Raw genomic sequence first — 20,912 nt, forward strand, 5'->3', positions numbered from 1 at the left:
TTACTCAAGTTTGCTGTTGAATAAATACTGCTGATTAACCAATATGTAATTACATCAACATAACATACATAATCAGCCTGTAAATTTCCCACTGCTGGGCTAAGGCCTCCTCTCCTGTTGAGGAGAAGGTATGGAGCATATTCCACCACGCTGCTCCAATACGGGTTGGTGGAATACACATGTGGCAGAATTTTGTTGAAATTAGACACATGCAGGTTTCCTCACGATGTTTTCCTTCACCGCCGAGCACGAGATGAATTATAAACAAATTAAGCACATGTAAATTCAGTGGTGCCTGCCTGGGTTTGAACCCGAAATCATCGGTTAAGATGCACGCGTTCTAACCACTGGGCCATCTCGGCTCACAATTACAATTACAGTTTTAAAAGCTTACAAACGAATTTTATTAATGAATATATGTAATAATTAGCTGGAGAATGAACATTGTATGCTGCTGGCGCTGCCTTGCGGACGCGATCACATGGACGTTTTACAGCAGTCCACTAACCTCACGGCTGGCTTTATCACCTACCTGCAGCGGAAGCAGGCCGCCGGCATCGTCAACGTGGCGCCTACCCCTGGTCACCAACAGGTAATATCACTCTTATCAATTTGCACACAATTGTTTGCAAAATAAAAGACACTGTGAATGTTCTTCGATTAATTAAAAACATCGATTAGTAACATTTCCATTTTATTATCTTTGCCCACAGTCATTATACACGGTCCACATCTTTCCTTCGTGTGACTTTGCGAACGAAAACCTAAATCGTATCGCACCCGATCTCATGCATCGCGTGGCCAATATCGCGCACCTTCTCATTGTCATCGCCACCGCCATCGGGTGAACAATGCAGACTCGCGAGGCGACGACTTTCGCCTCCATTGGATATGAACCTTGATCCCAGCATTTGGACGTGACAAATATAAACATTGAACGTGACAAATATTAAACCCGACGTGGACACTGCTAGATGAATATTTTAATAAAAAATTGTAAATATATCCAGGTTGTGAAACTTCATTTTTACTATTATCGTAGTTATTCATCGACCTGGTGGAAGCCGCCGATCAAACGTTTGATACTGGACAGTAATATAGTGTTCTCGGAATTGCGTTGAATTACCTCTTCGAAAGTGAACGTTCGTTGTAGTGGACTAAAGTTAGTGTATTTATTGTTACGGCTTAGCGTCGCGGCGGCGGGCGCGCTTGTATAAAATTTCACGTAGTCGTAAGCCGCCGTCACCTATTTAAGTGTTAGATTTAAGACATAGCTTTGTAAAATACTTTTGTTATGGTCGACTGGGCTCGGCCTTATTCGGAGTTTAAATTTATAAAAAAAGGTATGATAGTGATGTGCGATGTCAGTTGATAAAGTATATTTAATTTTGGGTTCCGATTAGATAAGTGGCAATCTATCGAGCATTTTTTATTGTTAGTGTAAATTGTTATTTTGTTTTAAGCCTAGGATCTAAAGTAATTTAAATCATGTAAATACCGAATCTATCCATACTAAAATTCGATTTATTCATTAGATCATTACGGTAGGTAATGGATAACTCTGTAACTGGGAATCGAATGATAACTTCTTTATGTAAAAATAAGATACATGAACGGTATATAAAACGATAAAATTACACATGGAAAATAAACTGTGATTCTGACTTTTTACGTAGGCTTATAGGTAGTCTTAAAAAAGCATACAGAGCAATGCATGTGTAGCCAACGGCGCGTGCGGCGTCGCCTTTGTCATTAATAATTAATATAGGATTCATTACATAATAAGTTCACCTTCAGAAAAATTGTGACTATTAAACTATCATTTAATATTACACAAGTCACGAATTTTATTTTTGTATAACTCCATTGAAATTTAGAGCTTGACATTAAGATCATTTCTTTAATTATGAACACACCGCAAACAACCTTTTAATGATTTTTAATTTAATGATAAAAACTTTAACAGTAAAAATAAATAATTTGAATAAATAATTAATATTTATCGCTTATACGTTGATGATTATTACAAAAAAAACAACGCTCGTCGATGCTTTTCGGCTACCGAGAAAACCAATGTGTAAAGTTTACAAATTACCAGAAATATTTCCAGGGGTGTTTTTAGGAAAATCGTATTTTCTAATAAATAGTCTCATAATAGAATTTCCTTCGAAACATTTTGATTCGAGCGACGTGACAATCGCCGTTGCACACTTACATTGTTTCGACAGTTAATTTCCCATTCCATGCGACCGCCTCATGCTGGTTACTTATTGCATTAATTCATTCGACTAAAGACTATTCGTCCGAGCGGTGGTGGCACCGCTCGCGATATTCTTTACTCTGAAACGTATCTTGCCGCAAATGCTACAAAAATAACTTTACAAATAAATTGTGATGTTAAGATCACTAATTAATAATTGTCATTATAAGTTGCACGAATTAACAATATTGTACTTCTCATAATTTATAAAAATCATTGTCTGCATCCAATTCACCTAAAGCTTCAGCGTTTGCTAATTACGACTCGTTATTTTTCACCTATAATTTCTGCTTAAAAATGTTTACATCGTCGTTTCGCAATGTATAATTAGATAACAGTGCGACTCTTTTGTCGTACTAGAAATAAAGTACAAAATATTTTATGTATTGTAATTTTATATGTACGATATAGGAATAACAGCACAGATAACATATTGTATTGTATATTCTTTTTAAGGACTAATGTATAGGTGTATAAATGTTATATGTTTCGTCATGTTTCCGTCGCATACAGTTCTCAATATAGCTAGGAGGAACACTAACGAACTGTCACTTCGTCCATTAATTTTAAAACATAATTTTATTAGTAAATGGATGCCCAAATGTTCACTTATTTGATTTTCTTATAAAGGAAATCAATGTAAATAAGTCTTCAGTAAACATAGCATAACATACAGTATTTAGTCTTGATATTGAAATAAATTTATGAGATAGTCAAAACATGAGAATTATAAAAGAAATATTTATTATGGTCAAATTGGTATTTTTACTCATTCTTTATTTATTGCAGTGGTGTGATTATTTTTTGGCAATGACATAAAATACTATTTAATATTATAATTATCAAGTTTTTGCCAATAAGTAATCGCATCCTATGTTTTTGTCAAGGTGTCAATTACTAATATTTAAAATGTACACAAAAAATTCCATGTTCGAGACAATGATCATTGTTAGGATTTGTTTCTAATTTATAAGGTTCGGCAGACTTAAATCACCTAACTGTGAGAAGTATAATATAGTTTTGTGTAGTTAACTGTTTCAAAACCTTTTGCATATACAGGTGGTTCCAGGAGAGTCTCACTTCTTGATGCCTTCAAAATAATTTTGAATACATCATGACGTCAGACAAATAAAAATACTTGCGTTTATTTGCAATATTTTCAAGCATGAAGTGGTTCCGCGGGTATGGAATACTGTACGGCGGGTCGCTTGCGGTGGTGGCTGTTGTCTGTGTGCGAGTTGATAGAGTTTAAATATATGTAAAATTAACATTTGATCTCAAGTGTGCAGCAAAAGTGATGGTGATGACTAGACTGTTATATTGCAACAGCTGTGACCGGACGCGCTACCTGCTTTGATTTTAATATAGTAAAATGTAAGGATATAAAAAAATATTGTGATCATATTTCTACTTTAAGTTTAATTTGCTAGGATTTAGAAATAATTGTATATTTTGTACATATTGAAATAGTATTGTATCTTAACTTCCCTTTATCCAAAAACCCAGACTCCTGCGTGTTATGTACCTCCTACCTACCAATACTATTAAAAAAATAATACATAAAAAGTGTTTTTATTTGAATCATCCTCCCAGCTGCTGTGAAATAATTATGGGCTTAAATAATATCTTTATGAAATCGATTTAATTAAATTATTGAACAAAACACTAATACATTTTTAGTAGTTTTTATTTACTTTTTTTCATAAACATTTCTACTTTTCCTACTTAGATAACAATCGGTGATACTATATATTCAGATGAGGTAGTACTAAAATAACCGAACCCTCTAGGTGGCTGTATCGTACTATATATATATATAGAAATAATATAGTTAGACTGAAGCTTTGTAATAAATAAAAAAAAATGAATATATTACATAATCATACTTGTTTAAGTGAACACAGTTTTAAAAATGTTTACCATATAGTTAAGTTGTATTTTATACAGAATAAAATAACAAATTGAATTCTAATAATACAGGATCAAAATTTAAACGTAGGGATTATTACTCTGTCTATCTATGGTGTGCTATGATCTCAACTACTATAAATATATATATTTTTCTTGTCTATTACCTTAACTTTCAAGTATAACAACTAAAGCTAAATCATATTACATACATTTTGACATTTTAATATTTGCTGAAATAAATAATTTGTAATATTTAAAATCTATATAAAACTAAATTTCTAAAAAAACCTTTAAAATATTCTCTATAGGTTTCTACATCATCTATGAAGATTTTTTTATTTTTAGATGAAATTGCACTTTTGCTAAAAATACTTTTTAATATAAACAGCTTAATTTCTACTTAATAAACTGTATTTTAAATACATTGTTACTTGAAATGATTTAACATCCTTGCTTCATCATGAGGCCGGCTAATTTAAATATTCTAAAACAGCTAAAAGGGTCTGATTGCTGCCCACTGGAAGATATTGTGGTGGCTGAATTCCCGTTAGATGGTGCTTGCTCCGCGTTCTCCGAATGCGCCGGTGATTTATTTTCACTCTTTTGCTTTTCTGGTGATTTACTTATTGCCGGAGAAGTCATCCTGTAATTAATTATTAGATATATATATATATATATATATATATATATGTATGTATATATATAATATTAACCTTACAATGTAACTTTTTCCTAAGCAAACACTATTATGGTTTGCTAAAACATTACAGTAAAAGAAGTAGGACATTGAACAAAGTTAACTGGATTGGTATTTTTTTAAATACAACATAACTTGAATAACTTGGTATGTGTACAATGTTATTTCGATATACGAGTGCCACATAAACGGGTATTCAACTGAAACTATCCTCAATATTAATGTATCTCCGTTGAAATATATTTTAACATTATAATATTTAAATTATAATTAATATTATAAACGCGAAAGTAACTCTGTCTGTCTGTCTGCCTTTCTGTCTGTTGCGCCTTGACTGGTAAACCACTGAACTAGTTTTGTTGAAATTTAGTATGAAGGAAGCTTGTACCCGATGGAATAACAGGCTAAGGTTTCAATAAGGCTTGTTTTTAATTCACCCTTCTAGTATTGGGGAATTAATAGGTGTATGCAAGTGCTGTTGCAGTTGCAGTTTTGAAGATGAAAATATTAAAATGTGTATTTAGGCTATTGAAAAAAGTTACAAAATTCTATTTTATTAGTAGGGTAATAAGGGATGAAATATAATCCCATGCGGTGTTGTCATACTTTGTCAAGATTTAGGCTACTCAGAACAAATAATAAGTAGTAATGTCATGGTTTTATAGAATAGGCTCCAAACGGGTTTATTATAAAGAGGATAAATCTCAATAATATTTATTGATAATTTTTGATGAAAAAAAAATAATAATATTGCTCTTTTTGAATGAATTTACATATTACGTAAATCTATTTATTGAGGTTAACATCTCAGTAGATATTTAAATATAATTTGCTTTAATCGTTTTGTCAACTTCAACCTAAAATGGATTGACTTAAAATAGGGGTGTAAATAAGTATGAGGTTTCTTTCGCTTTTAAAAATTTCGATTTGAACCATTATAAATATTTAAATTTATTACTGTAACAAATTATATCCAAGTCTGGATACGAGCCATCAGTTATCAGTATTGGAAAGTGAGATCCCTATCATAGTGTTGTTTGAAGAAAAGAAACAACACACTTGACTTACTCTGCTTTTAGACTATTTATATGTTAAATCTTTAATTTGAATATACATTATTTTTATAAAATAAATGTAAAATGACAGAAACTACAAAATAGTTCGATGGCAATGGATTTTCCTGACAAGTTGATTTCCACGCGGGTTCAGGATTCAGCCAGTATACACACATATTATGTTTTACTGGAATTTGCTAGGAATGATTACTACGTATTTCTTCATAAGAAAACTAATCGGTTTATTTCAATGCTCGTTAACTGTTCAATCCAGAATAATTCAAATTAGTACCGGACTTCACTGGTTAATGCGAGCAATTTTTATCAATATTGATACAATAGACCTATTGAAATTAAAACGAGTAGGTAGATCACATTATTTATATCCATATGATTGGACACTAACACTATCAATTGGTTAAACATTGTGTATGATACTCGTTGGCCATGGCCTACATTGCACAATAATTGTGATGTATGAATTAGATGCCACCAAACACATTTCGTTAAACCTCAAAATGTAGTAAATAATTATTAAAACTAATTTTTATATTACAATTAATGATTCTAATGCGATTAATTACAGATTTTGTGTCAAGTCATACAAAGAAAAAATTTTGTTAACAACGTTATGTCACATTCGAAATTATTTCGAACTATGTTTAGGAGTATGACTTTTACGTCATGATAAAATGTCGTTACTGTATTATTATTTAGTTTATCTAGAATTGGAAAAAAACGCTGTTTAGAAGCACGTTAAGAATTCCAGATATTCCATTAGATCACAGTTTACTCTGTGATTTATAAATATTATAAATTATGAATAATTGTTAAGTAAACAGTCATTTTTATTTTTTATAGCGGTATAATAATGTTTCGAAGTAGGTCGATGACCTAACGTGGTGGGCGGTTGATAGTTTTTGACCTACTTATACTTTGGTTAGTTGTAGGTAGCGTAATGTGAAGGAAAACGGGTTAGGTTTTCGTTTTCACGCTAAGTATAGAAAAAATATAACTATCATACGTTATGATTATTCGAAATTGAATCTTATTATTTATATTTTGCAATGCTTTTAATGTTATTGAACAAAACTTAATATGTGTCCTAATAACAAAATTGTAATGTTATTTATAGTAAAAAAATTCGCTTACCTGATTTTTCTTGATATCAATTATAATTGAAGAATAAAAATAATCTATATATTATCTAAGAACTACGACAATGATTTTGCAATGTTGACGAGGACAAGTTTTTACTCCGACGTAGTTCGCAGGTGGCAGTATAGGTCCGCGCGCTTCTGCAGTTCGTTCGAGTGTCCGAGACTTCATAGTTTTAGATAGCGAGATACATTATTACATATAATTTTATTTGATGCAAGAACGTCACGGTTTGTTCATGGCATTGAGACATCTTGATATATTTTAACAGAAATAAAAGCTAATTTGGACGTATTGAAATCTGTAATTACTTTTCCTGTTTTGTCTTGTTTAACTGTTTTATTTGTTTGACATTGAATCTCAAAGAAGGTAACTTTCTGTTTGTGATTTTAATATTTCTTATTTAGTCTACTTGGGTACTTATTATAAGATTTGTTTGAATTGAATTTATTTATTATTTTTTGTATCTTGTAGGTACTTCAGATATATTATAAGACTTATATTAATGAATTGTAGTACTAGTAGTCCTATGTTTATCTATTCGTTACTAATATTATAAATTTGAAAGTAACACTGTTTGTCTGTATATTGCTCTTTCATGGTAAATCCGCTGAACCGAATTTGATGAAATTTGGTAAGAAGCAAGCTTCAATTTAAGCAAGCAACTTGAAATGACACACTTTTTATACCTAATAACTAACGACCAACCCCTAAAACGCGAGCGATACCGCGGGTGACAACTAGTTAGATATATTTTAAATACCTTATGTTTAAGCACTACAATTAATGATATAGCTTGAAGGAAATAAAAACTTTATCGCAGCTGTTCTTCACGTATGATGGTTATGGTAAATTTTCTGTGAATAAATGAAATGTGTGTATTTAAAAAACACATCACGTTTATCATCGATTGAGCTCCGTAGGTTAGCGACCTCAATTCTTCACAAAATCCTATGGCAAGGCTAACGCAGTGCGGACAGCCCTTTCTTATGTAATAACGTAGGATAGGTATCCTAAAAAGGTTTTTAAGCAATGTCATCTAAGTGCACTGTTGCACAGAAATGTTCTTACATCCATAGAGTTCACTTTATTGCTTATTACTTGAGTATAGCTATGATATTTTATTTATATATGTATATATTTTAATATGTATTTTAAGTATTATTTTATTTGGTTATTTTACCTTGATATGTTATCCTCTGTCTTACAAAGCAATAAGGTTTAAAGATATGCTTGTTGTATTCAGCGTCAAAACAAACACAGTAATTTGGACGGAACACGCGCTTATGGTGGCAGAGGGTTAACTGTGTCACCCGCCAATATGTACTACGCTACTGCGCATTCACTCTTTCTAACAATGAAGGGCAAAACCTTAAAATAAAACACGTTAAATCCATAACTAGAATTTCACGTTTTAGATTTTATAATACAAACCATCTCTGATACTAATTATACTAAATTGCACCTAGTATTTTTTTGATACAATGTTTTTATAATGAGTATTCGGTTAATCCTAAAAAAAAATCCAACCTATGTATAAATTTCAATTTGCAGCATAGGTTTGTTTTAAAGTAACATATAACGTAATCGGTTTACAACATTGGCCTAATTTAAGAATAAAATCGGAATGATTAAATATAGGATTCTGTTCGAAATATTTCATATCAGTAAAAAAGTATTCAAATTGTCTATATCTCAGTTCATTTGTTTTTTATTAGATTCAATTGGTACGATCATAGGCCATTTCCAATCTTGCCCCAAAGCACCTTATCTTAATAATATTAAATTAGAAATTCCTTTATATATACATACCTATACATATATAAATATATATTTATAATTATTTCGTGTAATCTGAAAACGACTCTTATGATTTGGCTCAAATGTTGTATTTTGATAATGATTTTCTTAAAAATTATCTACATAATATGGTGCTATTGTGTAAAAAATATAACTATTTTTTATTTTTAGAGCCAAGCGTAGTTTGGTTACCCAGATACTATAAACTAAACTAACAACGCCCTCTTCTGAAATATTATAAAATTACGTTTAGGGAATGCTGCTCAGTGTTAACAAAATATTTATCATGAAGTAGAAAAATTGAATTGCTCTTTCAGTATGGAGTTTCTACGTAGTTCACTAGATGGCGCCAGATACATTATAATTTCCGTCATCACATCTATCTAAAATCCTTTAAAAATTACACACGTAATGATGTTTTCATATAATTTATCGTTAAGTTATTATTCATTATTAGTTAATATTATTGAATACCAGCTACTTCATAAATAAGTTTTCATTAATAATCCAATCAAATGAGAGATTTCTTGATTGGTTTTCCGTATTCTCTTCCTTGGGATATATATATGTTAGAGATAATTAATTTACACGGGTATACGACCTCATTTATTAGAATGACAATAACACGCAACGTGATAAACGTTTTAAAGATTGTCAGTTGGGAGATGTCAATTGTAAAGAATTTAAGACGGGCACGTATTTTGTTACACAGCCGGTTGATGGAAATATAAAGATTTAATGATGTATCTGTCAGTGTGTGTTCCTTTGTTGAGTGAGGCACTTGGTGTCTTGGTCTTGGGACAGCGCCAGTGCCAGTAGTGCGTACTGACTAAATTAGTAAAATCAACACATCGGACGACAATAATAATCGTTTAGATGGCTATCCATGTGAATCTCCAACATATATATATATAAAAGTATGTCTGATATCAAACTTGTACCATACAAGTATTTTTTGCTTTTTTTAGACATAGTACATAGACTTTCTTGTTCGATATATCAACATCAAATAATGGTCGGTGAAAAATTCATACTTAAATTACGCTTAAATTATTGTAATGTAGTGAATGATTGCAATTTTTTTTTTAAGATCGTGGAGAAAGCTCATAACATAACGTTAACTATGCGATAAAGTTATAACGTTATGACAGAATGTAAGCTTGATAGAGTGTTTAAATAATCTTTCTCATTTATTTTGACAAAATAAATAATATTCTTTAACTTATATCGAAAGCATTGTATAAAGTTGTGCAACTTAGGAAAGTGTAAGCTTGCGTTTAAATGCCATCATCTATAACTTAAAAGCGTGTAATCTCCATAAAATCGTGTTCATTCCCATAAGTCATAAGGACCTATGATTTGAATTTTAAAATGTTTGAAACACGCTTCCAGAGAGCTTAGGTCGACTTTACGCTTGATTTATAGAAGCAGGTAACAGCGGAAAAATTCAAATTTCCCGCTACTTACATCGAAGTGGGTATACTTAAAAATATTTTGCACCAGCCTGCAATAACTGCTGCCGGTGTATGAAAATTGTACTTTAACGAATAATTTATAATTATGAAATGTAATATAAAAAAGTTATTGTACTAGGCAAAGGAAATATAGATAAATTATTTTTATGTTGCGTTATGTTGTGTAAGTTTCTATATATTAATACGCGAAAATAGAAAATTACTGTTATATTTATAGATTTATTATTAACGAATCAAATTAAACCGATATAATTAGAAAGTTTAAAATTTTAAACAAAGATGATGTTGTCGTCTTGACCTTTTTCGGCCACGGCGTCCAATCTAAAGGGAAACCAACCACCTAAGCAGGACACATTTAAGTGCACAAGTTTGTGCGCAAACACAGGCGCACTATTTTCCGAAGCAGTGTACACACTTCCACTACTCTTTGGACACAAGTAAACCGTTTAATGTTTATGACAGTTGTGTTCTTAGTAAGTATGGAAAATACAATAATGTTAAAAAAAATTAGAAATCGAATAAAGAAAAATGGCTCATCATGAAGCAATATAACGCTTATCTAAGTAGGTATATTAATTTATGAGCAGAGCAGGAAACATCTGCTACATGCATATTCAAGCTTGTATCGCAAACTTGAGCTCTTATTATTTTCAGAATGTATTTCATTTTGTCACAAATATATTATGTAAGCGAGGTAGCCACAATAATATAATACGATACAGTGGTGTCATTAATTATCTTGCCGTTTGTAACGATAAATCGTTTATTGATTGAAATAGGTATACTAATTGATGAATTTATATCTCTAAAACCAAAGCTGGAAAAATACAAAAGCGTTTAAATGATCAAAGAATTTGTAGACTGACATGAAATCTAATTTTATGTCTGACACCATGAAAAGTTATTAAGTTAGTCTGACTATATATTTGAATACTTAGTCTGATTTGGAGAAGAGCGAACTTTGGTTACATTGTAAATTGTTTATATTAAAAACAACAGGTGTGTAATAATAATATGCATGAAGCTGCCACTAATAACTTAACTCGAACCATGAAACTTGTACTGTCTTTAGTATTTAATTAAAAATGAATAAAAACAATTACTACATATAGGAATATCAATGAATCTTGTTCACTTTTAGGCAGGATATATTATACTTATATTTAATTGTATTTAACTAACATAACTTTGTATTTTATATGTTGGAAAAGAGAAACTACTGAGTCTCTTGCCAGTTATTTCGATAGAATCTACATTACGTTCCGTTGGTAGCTTTTCTTAATATAATTTTGTAAAATGTCGATTTAAAAGTGCTTGTAAAATCCTATTTAAATAAAGCATATTTTGATTTGATTTGCTTTATGTGCTAGGCACGGGAATATAAAAACTGCAAACTCCGGGCAGTTACTGAGAAGCTTTTCATAAGCCAAATATATTTCAATTAGTCCGACCTAAGATTTGAACTTAGGCCTTAGCTATCTGTAGCATTGTAACCTAGCCGCTAGACCAACAAGATAGTAAAATGAATACGTAAACAACGATGTGGAGATTTGAACTGATTAGTAAACTCGTAAGTATCCATTTACATTCAAAAATTAGAAATGCTGCAGACGCGTGTAATAGGAAATGTTCAAGTACGGCTCTAATTGGGGTTGCGGCAATTTCGCCCGAGGCCTATCCCATCCTCGCAGCCGCGTTGTAATAAAATAAGCAGTTTTCCGATTCGACGTTTCATCTTGTCTCTTCGTATTCCGAAGGCAACTTTCGTTTTCAGAGAAAATTGTCGGCGACGGCCTGAATGTCTCTTGCGGATTGTACTTTAATTTAACAAAATAAGAATAAAAGTAAGACAATGCGAGCCTAGTATTTGTAAATATTTTAAAGCTAAATACTTAAGTTTAATAAACATTAACATAAACATGCATAATTTAAAAAAATCCATATACATAATGGCTCTTATGTTCTATATCTCTCAATAGCTTTACATATCTGACGACCTTCGTGGTCGAGTAGTGTGTACCGGTTTTCATGGGTACGCCACTCCGAGGTCCCGGGTTCGATTCCCGGCTGAGTCGATGTAGAAAAAGTTAATTAGTTTTCTGTGTTGTCATGGGTCTGGGTGTTTGTGGTACCATCGTTACGTCTGATTTTCCATAACACAAGTGCTTTAGCTACTTACGTTGGGAACAGAGTAATGTATGCGATGTTGTCCAATATTTATTTATTTATTTATATCAATATCGAAAGTAAATTATTAATAATCTAAGACAAATACTATTAAAAACATTTCTGTAATATATGAAGCCGTTTGTTAATTTGTTTATTTTATCAATTATCGAGGGTAGCTTAGCGCCGTCTATACGTTACGTACGTTTTTTAGATTTAATTTAAACTACGCAACGGATTTTAATGCGGTTTTGACCAATTAACACAATGATTACACAAACGTAGTACAGTCAAGAATGCTGAGTTTTATGTCAACATCAGTCACCTTCCACATCTTCTCAAATTCGAACCGAAGACGGCCATTGACGTAGTCTTAGTCGGTAAGAATCCCACAAAAATCCCCAGGTGTCCCCCTTTCGAAAGGTTACCATATCGAGAAAATGTTACATGTATACATTGCTTGAAATAAGAAGGTTTGATGGTCAAAATAATTATAAATATAGAATATCCTTGATATGATTAAGTATTTCCCCTTTTCGCCCATTTATACATTTACATTATATATATGACTGTCACAAAATACATTGCAATTACTAGGATATCATATAATATTCAGTAAATTCATAAAAAACGGGCTGACCCAAGTAAATTGGCTTAGCCACTCCTATAATAGGCGCGGAAATAGGGTTTTCCATTGAAATAACATTTACGATTCGACCTAAAAACACAGTAGGTCCCTCATCTAATCCTAATTTGTTGGAGGATTTGATTCGAGAGCGAATTCATTAATAGAAGCTGGCTCAGGGGGCGAATTTCGTAGTTCGCCTTCCGAAAAATTTACTTGCACAGAGATACGAATTATGTATCGAACACATTAACTTTATACCATATGTTCTACCTGAAGAAATATTCAGCAAATAGCTAGTTAAAGGACAGAATTTATTAATAATACTACTAAGTTTTGTCGAAAGAAAAAAGAGTATTTAATAGATCAGAAACTTTGATTACCATAATGTGAAACACAAAGAGAGGCAATGGCTTTTACTGCCATTTTACTCTCCCTCGTATCGTAGAACGTTATGAGTTGAAGTTGTTCGCGATGTTAAGAAAATTGTCTTGAGTTGGCATCATCGCTTAATGGCTTCACTTGAGAAAAGTTTCAAGGTAATTTTGCGGTACCTATTTAATATTGGCATTTGTTTCATTACAATTGAGAGATAAAATTTGAAAAAAAGGGGTAAAGAATGACAGCTTTTTAAAATGGATATTATTCTATCTTCCCATAAAGTTTTAGTAGTAAGACCAAGTTGAAGTCAATACACAATAAACAAAGCTTATTTATGTATGTGTCAGTTATTGTCATTCCATGTAATTTTTTATTTACTCTGTAATAGGTAGATCCAATAAAATAAAATTATATGAGCAGCTTTTCAAAATTAAAAATAGTACAAATCAATTGCATAAAATAAAATACGGTTTGAGAGATTTAGGGCTAGATTGCATGCACGGCGTCCCATCGCGGGAAATATGAAAATTGGAAACGCTCGGCCGATACCGAGCCAAATAAATTTGGGCCCTATTTGTAAGCCCGTCTCAATATTACGGGCTACGTATATTGGACTTATATATACGAGTGCCTTCATAGCTTGTCTGATTGGACCAACTCGCTCGGAAATCACTTTGCTCTTTCTTTTTCATACTCATATTAGTATTTTGATTGATAATATTTTAGTCTGATTATTTTTAATGTTGCTAACTGATTTAAATACAATGTCCATGTATAATGTTAAAATAAAAAAAATTAAATAATTAAGAGTTATTTTTTAGATGCAAAAATAAATCATTATTGCAAAAAAACCATTTGTACTCATTCTCTCCTGTAAAATAAATATTAAATGAAATATGAATTGACAAAATAAAGCTACAGTTTGTAAATATTTTTTAATTCATATATATTATTTAATTACAGGAATGTATTGCTTTTTAATTTTTAATAAAGAAATATATTATACAGTGTTATTTAGTAGTTACGCTATGCCTTTAAACTTTGGACACATTTATCCCTGTCCCTGTCCTTGATATTTGTAGTAGAGCTCCTTATATACTCTTAGTCCTAGTCCTCGTATTAAAATAATTATATAAATATTATTTAAATAAATTATTCGAGTATGAAATGAAGTTCAAATATGGAGTCATTTTCAACAACAAGTCACGACAATTAAACGATACGAAAGTCTTAAATTCATTTGTAACATAAATTATTACACACGTAAGTACAGGCAGATAGACGAACGATAACACCCTACTGCCACTGGTGTTGCGCGCCATCGGATACGGCGTGTCACACCCTGGCGTACCGCACTTGTCTTAGGGCCATTCTCTGGCGGCCATCATAGGCAGGAGTGAGAGATGCTGGAAGGACATGGTTGTATCCTATGAAAACAACATGTCGCAGAACGTAAGCGTGGAAAAATTGCCTCCACTGACATGCTTCGCCGAAGAAGACTGGCGAGAGGGCGTTGGCGCTATGCGCTCCACCATAACTTCTGGGAGGATCTCTCTACCCCGGGAAGTTTGGAGGTTCGCTTAGGTGAGCGGCCAACCGCCGGGGCGTCACGGTAGGATGCGCAATAGATCCCGTGATGCCCCTGAAGAGATGAAGTTTTTGGTGGGTATTCCGGCGCACTGAACACTATGTAGGTTTTCTCCCATTTTAAGTGAGGAGGTAAAGGTATAATTCCAGCCATATAAAAGAAGGATATACGTAAGGTTCTAAGTGGTTCATTTATTCGTTTTATTTTAAATAAGATATGACAAATATTCTGTCACTCTTAATTACCATGCTTTTTAATTTTAAAAACATGTTATATCAAATTAACGATTTTATGAAATTTTATTCAATGCGATCAAAATTGCTTATTTGGTGTTGAAAATATGATTTTTCACCATTGTTGGACGCCATGTAAGGAAATTTTTCGTTTTGCTTTAAAAGATAGTTATCACTATTTTCAAAATACTTTCTATGTTTTAAAAAGAAAGGATTTATATTATGATCCCATAAGGGTTGTCTTGAATTTTGACTTGAAAATGTATTTTTGACATACTTTGGGTTAGTCAATGTTTGCCGAGAACTTTGATAATATTCTAAATGGTCGTCCGGTTTAATTTTAGATTTAGTTTCAATAATCAGGGTATTGAAGTTAGTCTTTCCGACAGTCTGAGGATTTTGTTGAGCTGAAAATCTATTTGTAATCGCCATACTGAAACCATGTAAGTGATCTGGTTTATATTTCTGACTGTTGTTCGTCGCAGGGCTTGGAATTGGTATTTTTATGTGAGTTTTTAAATTCGATGATAATGAGTTTGATCTTGTATTTGACAATGATTTAGGCCATAAATTAATATTAAGATTGTTATCAGGAAGCATTACATCTTTAACAATGGTCTCCTTGCCTTGCATCTTTCTTTTAGCGGTTTCCATAACACTGACAATATTTTCTATTTCTCTCAATGTTAAGGTCGGTACCGTGGATGCTATAATTTCTACTTTATTTTCTATATCGAAAAGTAATTCGTTACTTCTTTTCAAATAGTCAAAATTTTTCTTATTTGATTTCAAAAATGTTAGAGGAGATCGAACGGATCTTTCCCAATACGATCTTGGTGAGCTTACTGTTAGAAATATGTCATTTTTTGGAACATCGTGTGTTGCTTCTACTTTGATATTTAGTTCTTTATTTTGGGTTTCAATACCTCGTATCATAGAGGCTATTTGTCTACCAAGATTAATGTAATACGATTCATCCGATTTGTGGTAATTAGGTCTCACAAATCTTCTATTAGCAAGTTCATCAGGAGGTACAATATAATCAGCTCTTTTTTCTTTCTGAATTGGCGAATCATAAGTTTCAATACTATCTAAAGGATTATATTCAATGGGTGGTAATTTATTGGAATCATTATGCAGATCATCTCGATGTATAAGTTCAGTTATATATTTAAAGTCAACGTTTTCTGACAGAGCTGGCCCATCATCTCTTGTATTTGGTTTTATATCATTAATCATATATGAATCAGGTATATTTTCAAGATACGAATATTCATGATTATCATCTTGTTTCATAAATGAATTAGATATTGTATTTTTATTTTTCATCCAAGGATGCCTCAATGATTTAGCAGATGGATTATGCATCTTTTGTTTAAGACGTTGTATCTATATATATAAAAAAAAACTCAATGCGTTACGTAATATATATTAAATATTCTATTAAAAATATCACTTACGAATTTTTGACGACTCGGAGACATCATTTTCATCGATCTGTAAATTATTTTTGTATATTGTTTATGTATAGTATACTTTTATAATTATTCGACAAAAAGAAGGCGTTGGTTACTATTTTAATATAAAGTCTATTTATATGAATAGTACCTTAAATTCTTTTCTGTTTTATCATATTTTGAAGGTTTTAATTCATTTTTTATCATTTTATCTAGATGTCTTAATTTTTCCCTGAAATAAATTTTAAGCGTTACTAATTTATCTCATTAATATGTTAGACGAACAAAAAATTATTTGCAATTAATTAAAATGTACACATATTCATAATGGAATTAATTAAAATTTACAATATAATATATTCGATATTCTTTGTCAATTAACAATACAAGAACTAAATATTATAAAGAAAATATTAAATTAACAAAATATATTTTTAGTTTTACGGTTCTTTTTGTTCAGGCGGTTCAGTCAATATAATGAGGTCTGGTGGAGTTTCTTCAGTCGTCGTAGAGACTGTTGTGGTTTTATCAGGTGCGGCTGTTGTTTCTATTTCTAGGAAATAGTTTAATTATTTTATTGTTGTATATAATGTTTTAGGTATTTCATTTAAAAATAATTTAATTTGTTATCGATACCAACCTTCAATATGAAAAAATGGTACCATAGGGGGCACGGGTACCATCGGATACATAGGAATTGGCGGTGGAGGTAAACCCACTGGAGGATAGAATGGTGTCTCTAAATTCGGTAGGAAAATAAAGTTAGGTAAGTTCTGCTTTGGTTTCTTTTTAATCATAACGATCTTCTTATGTCCATGTTCATCGTCATCATCGTGACGTTTATAATATCTTTCGTATTCTAACGAGGAATCGCTCGAGCTACTCGTAGAGTCACTAGACTCTGACTTGGAACTAGAAGATATATCGAACACGCTGTCATTTTGTATTATCGCCGAAAGTTTTTGTTTCTTTACTTTGTGTTTGCTTTTTCTACGTTTTTTTGTCTTTTTTCTTCTTTTTGGTGCTTTTAATGATTTTGCTGAAGCACTTCGCCTTGTCAACGTATTTTGATTATTTGTGCTATTTATAACTTGATTCTCTATTGTTTTGAAGAACTGGTTATAAATCCAGTCCCCTAAATCTTCAGTGTCTTTGCTTATTTCATCAATTGCGCCGTCAATTTTACTTGTAGTAGCAACCGGGCTTGTTACGAAGTTTTGACTCGGAGTCATAATATGGCTTCGAGTAGGTTCGACTACGTAATGACGCCTATGATGCTCAATTAACTTAGAGCTGTTGTAGGTGTAAATAAAGTAAATGTATGAAAAAAACGCAAAATAATTGCAATAAACAGTAAAGATAATATCTTGATCGAATTTTGAAAATAGAAAGTTATAACTTACTTAGGTTCACATATTTTAGTATCGCTATCAAAGTAGTATCCTGGATGGCAGTGGCAACCGATTACACAGCCAGGAATTTCGTCAATACAGTATTCAAATCTTCCGTGGTCTCCACATTCTGTTCACAAGTACGAGGTCATAAATTTATGATTATTAATTATGAATTCAGAACTTCGTAATAAGTACAACTTTACCATACGTTCCATCACAAAATACATATGCGAGATTTAAGTATTGAAGTAAAATCAAAATGCTTTGTTTCCACATTAGTGTTTACTAAAGCTGAAAAAATCGTAGCACCAAAGAACCATAACAAGTTTTTTTTATGTATTACTTGCAGTGAAAAATAAATAAATTGACAAATATTTTATTATAATTAGTAATCTAATCAATATTTTCACACACGTTTACAATTATTGTTAGATTTGGAAAAACTAGTCGATATACAGTCTTGAACAATGGTACATTCTGTTAACAATGTTGTATTGTTCGTTGATAAGAGTGTCAAACGAACTTCCTATTCTTTAGTGTTGAAGTCATTCATGTTTCTTTTTCTTAATTATATGCTTAGACGTCATGTATCCTTCATTATCATATTTGAAAGCATAATAACGTACAACTTTAAATATAACAAATCTGTATACTTTAGAGGAGACCTACATTATAATAATGTACTCATGGTTTGTATTCAAAAATAGAACTTTACAAAATTTAATTTTTATGGATGACTCTACATTCATAAAATAACTTGATCTAATGGACCCGTTTAAAGTGTCTATTAACATATTCATTCACATACATTTACATAGCCGCGACTGGAAGTGCTAGTTATTTTATGAACGCAGTGTTACAATCTCTAAAACTTTTGAAAAGTAATTGTTATTTATATATTAAATAAAATACATTATACAGTTATCGTATCAACAATAAATTTATATTATATAACGAATATAGATAAATGTTCATAACAACAGAATAAGTATCACAATGTAACATTGAGGCTGTAACATGATCCTTATATTGTAACACTGGATTCTGAAGGCTGCGTGTTTGTGTATATCAATTACGTTTATTTATTCTCGCTAGGCGTCGTCGCCGAGGTCGGGAATTCCTTTGAGGCCTCTGTAAAGATAATGTAGTTTGCTAGGCGTCCACGCTAATCGCATTTTAAATATATTAATTATAAAAAGTAATACTTGGTGCAGTCTTCAGGTAATACACACTTATGTGTTCTATCGTCTCGTACGTATGGCTGGATACATATACAGCCCGGCTCGCAAAAGGGGTAGCAAGGACGCAGTCGCTCACGGGGGTTGTCGCAAGTTACCGCGGCGCAACCAGCGAAACAGGACTCGTATCTGCTGGTAACATAAACTGATGACATTATAAATTGCAGATTTACGAATTTTAAATTAAATATACAAAATCCAATTATTTATATAAATATCGGAATAATGATTGTAAAATGTAATTGACTACTCTACGCTACCTTTCATGTAGTCTCTCACAGGTCATCGTATACGGCACTTTCTTTTCGTTATCCTTATCTCTGGGACAATTAAATTAGAATTACTTTGTTTCTTATAGTATTCACAATAAAAAAAACACTTTTCACAAATAAAGCAAATTTTTTAATTACTCCAAAACTAAAAGTAATGTAGTCATTCTCTTCATTTGTCGAAATATGGTGGTTACTATCTCTCTTAAAACTATTAAACATAGCTGAGATTAAAGTTAAAACGTTTGAAGAATCTAGTAGTGAATATATTATATCCAATATCCAGGATTTACTACACGTACATTAAATTAGTATAATACATGTATATTATATTAGTTATAATAAAAAATCATAGTATTACATTAATCAAGTATTATCAAAAGTAATTACAAGTAATGAGTCGAGTGTCCCATTTCCGCGCTCCTCATTTTAGGTACCAATTTGACGTTATCTCCGTCTTCGTAACGCCTCTGTCCTCTGTATAATGATTCTGAAGGCTCTATGTCTCGTTGTCTGTCTGTTCCTACAAAATGTTTATTGTTTAAATCATCCAAATATCCTGGAATGTCGTGTTCATATTTTCTTTCGTCCCAGTCATTGTATTCCTGTTCAAAAGGTTTTGACAATACTTTTTTCCTCCAATTTCGCCTTTCATCGGCAAAGGAATGTCTTTTCATACCCTCTGGATAATCATAGTCGTAACCATTTTGTCTAAACGCGTACGCAATGAAGTCATCTAAGTACGTAAAAATATTTATATAGTAGAAAACAGAAACAAATATTAAAGTTCATTTAATCCATTCACTTACAAAGCAAAAATGATAACACTAATAAACTTCTCATTTCTTTGATCAACGATGAAAATTATAACATGACGTTTATCAATTCTGGTTTTCCGTTTTAAATTACTGCGAATTAGTAGTGCCTAATCAAGCCAATTTAGGCTCGATTGTTTGATAAAAGAACTAGTCTGCAACAATTGTTTATGATTAACGAAAAGACATAAAACGTCGGTACTACTACGTTCACAACGTACTTATACCTTTTTTGTGTCGAATGCCTTGGCTTTAATATTTTGTTTGTGCTTATGTATTATCGTTCGTACAAATAAAAAATTAAATATAAAGTAAAATAAAATATCTGATGTTGTTTAATAAGAAACTAAACATTATGTACACGTACTTAAATTAATAGGATCATTCAAT

At 31.6% G+C, this 20,912-nt stretch overlaps 4 protein-coding genes and 2 long non-coding RNA genes across 10 annotated transcripts in view; 1 reads left to right on the forward strand and 5 right to left on the reverse strand.

Annotated features, from left to right (window-relative positions):
* LOC113400262 (protein split ends) overlaps positions 1–3,826 on the forward strand; it is an 84,439-nt gene extending 80,613 nt beyond the window's left edge. For all 4 annotated transcript variants that reach the window (XM_064217435.1, XM_026639772.2, XM_064217436.1 and 1 more), the window contains 2 exons: positions 431–592; positions 714–3,826. In XM_064217435.1, coding sequence (XP_064073505.1) covers positions 431–592; positions 714–848 — 297 coding nt within the window. In that variant the 3' untranslated portion in view covers positions 849–3,826. The remainder of the gene's footprint in view (positions 1–430; positions 593–713) is intronic.
* Positions 1–20,912, reverse strand: part of LOC113400289 (uncharacterized) — a 215,511-nt gene that overhangs the window by 134,749 nt on the left and 59,850 nt on the right. The gene's annotated exons all lie outside the window — the stretch shown is intronic.
* Positions 3,932–8,516, reverse strand: LOC113400290 (uncharacterized). Its single transcript, XR_003369051.2, has 2 exons — positions 8,265–8,516; positions 3,932–4,814 (listed from the first exon to the last, which is right to left on the reverse strand). It is a non-coding gene; the product is annotated as an uncharacterized LOC113400290 (long non-coding RNA).
* LOC135193743 (uncharacterized) lies at positions 15,414–17,027 on the reverse strand. Its single transcript, XM_064217540.1, has 3 exons — positions 16,958–17,027; positions 16,810–16,846; positions 15,414–16,738 (listed from the first exon to the last, which is right to left on the reverse strand). The coding sequence occupies exons 1-3, from the start codon at positions 17,011–17,013 to the stop codon at positions 15,416–15,418; spliced, it is 1,416 nt and encodes a 471-aa protein (XP_064073610.1). The 5' UTR covers positions 17,014–17,027; the 3' UTR covers positions 15,414–15,415.
* Positions 17,303–18,609, reverse strand: LOC135193763 (uncharacterized). Its single transcript, XR_010309411.1, has 4 exons — positions 18,404–18,609; positions 18,210–18,327; positions 17,447–18,099; positions 17,303–17,359 (listed from the first exon to the last, which is right to left on the reverse strand). It is a non-coding gene; the product is annotated as an uncharacterized LOC135193763 (long non-coding RNA).
* Positions 19,134–20,630, reverse strand: LOC113400281 (uncharacterized). The gene is made up of 5 exons (XM_026639802.2): positions 20,517–20,630; positions 20,098–20,443; positions 19,699–19,758; positions 19,406–19,567; positions 19,134–19,331 (listed from the first exon to the last, which is right to left on the reverse strand). The coding sequence occupies exons 1-5, from the start codon at positions 20,548–20,550 to the stop codon at positions 19,292–19,294; spliced, it is 642 nt and encodes a 213-aa protein (XP_026495587.1). The 5' UTR covers positions 20,551–20,630; the 3' UTR covers positions 19,134–19,291.

Source organism: Vanessa tameamea, chromosome 17, assembly GCF_037043105.1.
Source record: "Vanessa tameamea isolate UH-Manoa-2023 chromosome 17, ilVanTame1 primary haplotype, whole genome shotgun sequence".
In the NCBI taxonomy this organism is placed as follows: Eukaryota; Metazoa; Arthropoda; class Insecta; order Lepidoptera; family Nymphalidae; genus Vanessa; species Vanessa tameamea.

Coding starts and splice junctions, on each gene's coding strand:
- LOC113400281 (XM_026639802.2), bottom strand. CDS start 20,550: ATGAGAAGTTTATTAGTGTTATCATTTTTGCTTT. Junction 19,568..19,698: donor TGTGAGAGACTACATGAAAG/GTAGCGTAGAGT, acceptor TGTTACCAGCAG/ATACGAGTCCTGTTTCGCTG. Junction 19,332..19,405: donor TTACCTGAAGACTGCACCAA/GTATTACTTTTT, acceptor TTATCTTTACAG/AGGCCTCAAAGGAATTCCCG.
- LOC135193743 (XM_064217540.1), bottom strand. CDS start 17,013: ATGATAAAAAATGAATTAAAACCTTCAAAATATGATAAAACAGAAAAG. Junction 16,847..16,957: donor AAAACAGAAAAGAATTTAAG/GTACTATTCATA, acceptor AATAATTTACAG/ATCGATGAAAATGATGTCTC. Junction 16,739..16,809: donor CTCCGAGTCGTCAAAAATTC/GTAAGTGATATT, acceptor TTATATATATAG/ATACAACGTCTTAAACAAAA.